Source organism: Bison bison, unplaced genomic scaffold (assembly GCF_000754665.1).
Source record: "Bison bison bison isolate TAMUID 2011002044 unplaced genomic scaffold, Bison_UMD1.0 scf7180017864291, whole genome shotgun sequence".
In the NCBI taxonomy this organism is placed as follows: domain Eukaryota; kingdom Metazoa; phylum Chordata; class Mammalia; order Artiodactyla; family Bovidae; genus Bison; species Bison bison.
In genome coordinates, this window is record NW_011494863.1 from 7,018,308 (window position 1) to 7,023,468 (window position 5,161).

The 5,161-nt window shown below is 43.6% G+C and overlaps 1 protein-coding gene across 1 annotated transcript in view; it reads right to left on the minus strand.

The window, feature by feature from the left end:
* Positions 1-4,567, minus strand: part of GRXCR2 (glutaredoxin, cysteine rich 2) — a 21,546-nt gene extending 16,979 nt beyond the window's left edge. The window contains exon 1 of the mRNA XM_010850454.1: positions 4,232-4,567. Coding sequence (XP_010848756.1) covers positions 4,232-4,567 — 336 coding nt within the window. The remainder of the gene's footprint in view (positions 1-4,231) is intronic.
* Positions 4,568-5,161: the final 594 nt, after the last annotated feature.

Below are 5,161 nucleotides of genomic sequence, written 5' to 3' on the forward strand. Positions count from 1 at the left end.
CCGTTTCATCTTTTTTAATGACCCTAGGCAATGGCACCCCACTCCAGTACTCTTGCCTGGAAAATCCCATGGCCAGAAGAGCCTGGAAGGCTGCAGTCCATGGGGTTGCTAAGGGTCGGGCACGACTGAGCAACTTCACTTTCACTTTTCATGCATCGGAGAAGGAAATGGCAACCCACTCCAGTGTTCTTGCCTGGAGAATCCCAGGGACGGGGGAGCCTGGTGGGCTGCCGTCTATGGGGTTGCACAGAGTCGGACACGACTGAAGTGACTTAGCAGTAGTATACTTAGGGTAAGGGTTTCCCTGGTGGCTCAAAAGCTAAAGTGTCTGCCTGGAATGCAGGAGACCTGGGTTCAATCCCTGGGTCGGGAAGATCCCCTGGAGAAGGAAATGGCAACCCACTCCAGTACTCTTGCCTGGAGAATCCCATGGAGGGAGGAGCCTGGTAGGCTACAGTCCACGGGGTCGCAAAGAGTCGGACATGATTGAGCGACGTCACTTTCACTTTATACTTAGGGTAAAGTGCTCAGTGGTAAAGAATTGCCTGCCAACGCAGGAGTCACAGGAGACGTAGGTTTGATCCGTGGGCCAGGAAGATCTCCTGGAGGATGAAATGACAACCCATTTCAGTACTCTTGCCTGGAAAATCCCATGGACAGAGGAGCCTGGTGGGCAAGAGTCCATGGCATCACAGAGTTAGACATGACTAAGCATGCACACATACATATACTTCAGTCAGTTTCAAATCCTTAAAATATCTGTTTATAAGATTTTCTCTATCCATCACATTAAATTTTAAAAGCCTCAGTATTTCCTTAATAAGAGCCTGGTCATTGTCATGGTAGGTAGCACGTACTGAGCAGATACAGTGTGTGCCAGGCACAGCGCTAAGTACTTTCAGGTCTTTGATATTTTTAATCATCACAATAATCTCTGCAAGCATGTACTTTTATTATCACAAGGTTAAGTGGCTTGCCCAAGCTCACAGAGTAAGTGGGCTGGACGGACATCAAGTCCAGGTTTAACTGACATCAGAGCCTTGCTTTTTATGATTATTATTTTATTATGATAAAATATCAATGGCACCCCACCCCACTGGAAAATCCCATGGACGGAGGAGCCTGGTTGGCTGTAGTCCATGGGGCCGCTAAGAGTCGACATGACTGAGCAGCTTCACTTTCACTTTTCACTTTCATGCATTGGAGAAGGAAATGGCAACCCACTCCAGTATTCTTGCCTGGAGAATCCCAGGGACGGGGGAGCCTGGTGGGCTGCCGTCTATGGGGTCGCACAGAGTTGGACACGACAGAAGTGACCTAGCAGCGTACATAAAAGTTACCACTTTAACCTTTTGTAAGGCACAATCCAGGGGCATCAGCACTTTTACACTGCTGTACAGCCATCTCCACCACCCACGTCCAGAACTTTTTCTCATTTCCAAACTGAAACTCTGTACTCATTAAACTCCACCTTCTGCCCTCCCTAGCCCATGGCAAGCACCATTATACTTTCTGTCCTATAAATTTGACTGTGCTAGTACCTCATACAAGTGGAATCATACAATTATCTTATTGTGACCAGCTTACTTCACTTAGCATAATGTCCTTAAGATTCATCTGTGTTATAGCATGTATTGAAATGTCCTTCCTTTTAAGGCCGAATAATATTCTATTGTATGTATATACCATGTTTTGTTTGTGCATTCATCTATTGATTGATATTTGCTTCCACCTGTGGGCAATTGGGCTGCTATGAACACTGGTATACAAATATCTGTTCAAGTTCAGAGCCCTTCTTTTTAATTGCTGTGCTTAACTGCTACCCAATGTTGCTGCAAAGCCAATATTTACTAAGGGTTATTTCACAGTTGGATTCACTATTGAAAAATCATGACTTCCCAGCTCTCATTTCCTTATTTTTCCCAAGCACCACATTAACAACCTATTTCAGTGGGTAGTGCTGCAAAAATCCAACCTGACCACTCTCACACCCAGAGACTGGCTAGCAGCAGGATGTGGCATTTGTTCATGCCACAAAGAAACCAAGGACAACCAGACCAGGCAGAAATCAAACCCTGAAACTGGTCTAGAGAGCACCGTGTTTAAAACCACTGTACGGTGCTGTCAGTAAGACTGAGGCGTCTGGTTTTATTAAGTCCATGCCTAATCACACCTTTACATAAATGCCAAGTGTGACACATGACTGATGAAGGTCAAACAGTTCAATACTATAAACCACGGACTTGTGCAAAGTTTGTATAAACTCTGACTTTATAAATTCTAAAACTACAAATGAGATATGATTAAAAGAGGTACTGTAAGTACAAGATATAACCAAGTACCCAGGACATAATAATCACTTGAAAAAATGGTTACTATTATAATCATTATCATCACTATTATTAATGGTCTTATTCTCTTAAAAGAACATTCCATAGGGCCAAGAATATACGGAATTAGAAGACCTAAATTTTTATTCTAACTCTGTACCTAATGAGTCTCTTACAACCTGGAACTCAATTTTCCTCATTTGTAAAATGGAAACCACTCTACATTTTTCACAATCTTTCTCCTCAAGGTTGTGGAGAAGACCCAATGAGGTAGAATGCAATTTTAACGCAGAAGTGCCTTAATGCAGAGAAGGCAATGGCACCCCACTCCAGTACTCTTGCCTAGAACATCGCATGGACCGAGGAGCCTGGTGGGCTGCAGTCCATGGGGTCGCTAAGAGTCAGACACAACTGAGTGACTTCACTTTCACTTTTCACTTTCATGCATTGGAGAAAGAAATGGCAGCCCACTCCAGTGTTCTTGCCTGGAGAATCCCAGGGATGGGGGAGCCTGGTGGGCTGCCGTCTATGGGGTTGCACAGAGTCGGACATGACTGAAGCAACTTAGCAGCAGCAGCAGCCTTTAATGCAGAAGTCACTCCACTAACAAAAGGAATTGTTCATTCCAGCCCCCTTGAATATCAAAAAGAAACCTGGTATTATCTTCAATAAATGTGGACATGCTCATAATTAAACTTATACTAATGCCAACAAGGCCAGGACATTTGTCTGCTATCGCTATGTAACCTGTTTCCTTAGGAAAAGAACAATATAAATGATTAGAGAGTAATGACCTGAATTTTACACTTTAAAGATGAAAACATATCCTGGTGTGCTATTCATTAATAACATGGTACATTATATAATTGCACTTAAGCTTTTTTTTTTCAAGGCATTCATGGTCCTCCTGCAGCAGAGAACACATGCACACATCCTGTTAGTTTGTGGAAATGAGTGAATAAGTTCCAGACTCTTCTAGCTTCAAAGAAAATCATGTATGGGCTTTTGATGATCTTTGGTACTGAAGAAAATAACTGAAATTCACAGATAAAATACATGTTTTTATCTAACTATTAGCTCAAACGTCTTCCATATGTAACATTTCCTTTAGCTGATCTGCTTTTTCCATTTCTTCCCAGGGTTCCACCCACCCAGGATTCCTGCTAACAAGCAATAGAAAGGCAAAAGAAATAAACAAGCATTTTTAAAAAGCAGGCAGCAGGAGGGAGGTAAGAAACAAAGCAAGATATGGATAAATCATAAATTAAATAATCGGCTGGAGTAAAGTAAGCACCTTCAAACGCTTAGCTCTTCCAGGAAAAAGAACAACCCATTGCAGCATAATTTTCTAAAACGGCAGTCTGGCAACCTGAAAACCGCTGTATCTCTATTTCATTTACTTACCAAGACATCCCAGCTGAACACCCAATTACTATTTGTTAACCTGGATGGAATTTGAATACAAGCTACGCTTTTTGCACTTTCCAGCAAGTAGTCAACAAGAATGTTATTTTTGTCCCAGAAATATTCTGATGGCAGCTTTGCATTTGGTGTGTACCTATAGCTGATTGGGCTTCCCCGGTGGCTCAGCAGTAAAGAATCTGCCTGCAATGCAGGAAATGTACAGAAGACGTGTGTTCCATCCCTTTGTCAGGAAGATCCCCTGGAGGAGGGCATGGCTACCCAATCCAGTATTCTTGCCTGGAGAATCCCATGGACAGAGGAGCATGGTGGGCTACAGTCCATGAAGTCGAAAAAGAGTCAGATATGACTAAGTGGCTAAACAACAACAAAAGCTCTGGTTGGTACCCAAGTACAAGCAAGATACAATCTGAAACATTTAGGTGTTTCTCTAACCACATTTTAGTCCTTACAGCTTACACACCAGGGGCAATACCAACCTTATGGTCATTGGCCTTGTAATCATTGAAGAAATGCTGGCTCCCCGCCAAGGTGTAGGCACTACCCTCTCGAAACACGCTGATCCTCTGAGCAGTCAGCTTGGGAGAGTACGGCTGGGGCTTCGGGACTTCCCCAGATCCGTAAACACCATCCATTGGTTCAAGGGACTCTTGGAGGAAACTGTGAGGGTATTCCTCCTTTGGTGACTCTAATTCCTGCCCGTCTTCAAAGACTTGCTTCAACACACGGCCGCTGTAGGAGGAAGAGATTTTAAATCGGACTTTCCGGGGTTTGCCGTCACTCTTCTGGGTCAGCTTCTTCTCGGGGTCCTCCATCAGCAAAAATTTCACCCTGTGGTTTCCAGGCTTCAGTGTAGCAGTGAAACTTGGGGCTCTGAGAAAAAGGCATTTTATTTTCACTCCTCCTGCATATAATTAATTCAAGTTGGTGCTGGGGTGTGCTCGGTTTACAGCAATTGACACCCACACATTAAATATTGATAGGCCTCCATGCAAAGGCAGGCGATTGCAGGTTTATGGAGCGGATGGAGCATAAGACAAGGCTGGGTGCCCCCTGAATCCCAAGCTCACCCATAACTTCACCCCAACCTCAGCTTTTCTTAACGTGAGCATGAGTAGCTTATATAGACTAACAACTAACCACTTCAGTAAGGATCAGTTAGCAAGGGTCTTGTTATTCTTACCAACCAAGACACTTTACCGTCTGAGCCACCAGGGAAGTGATGATAATTATGACCTAGTGAGCATTTAAGAGGTGCCAGAGATTTTATATGCATCATCTTACTTTGTCCTCACAATAAACCTGCAATGAAAGTGTTGTTATATGTGTTTTACAGAAGGGAAAGCCAGGCTCAGGGCAGCTTCTTTGTTTCTTTACTCTATTCCAGCAAGTAAGTGATGGAGCGGGGA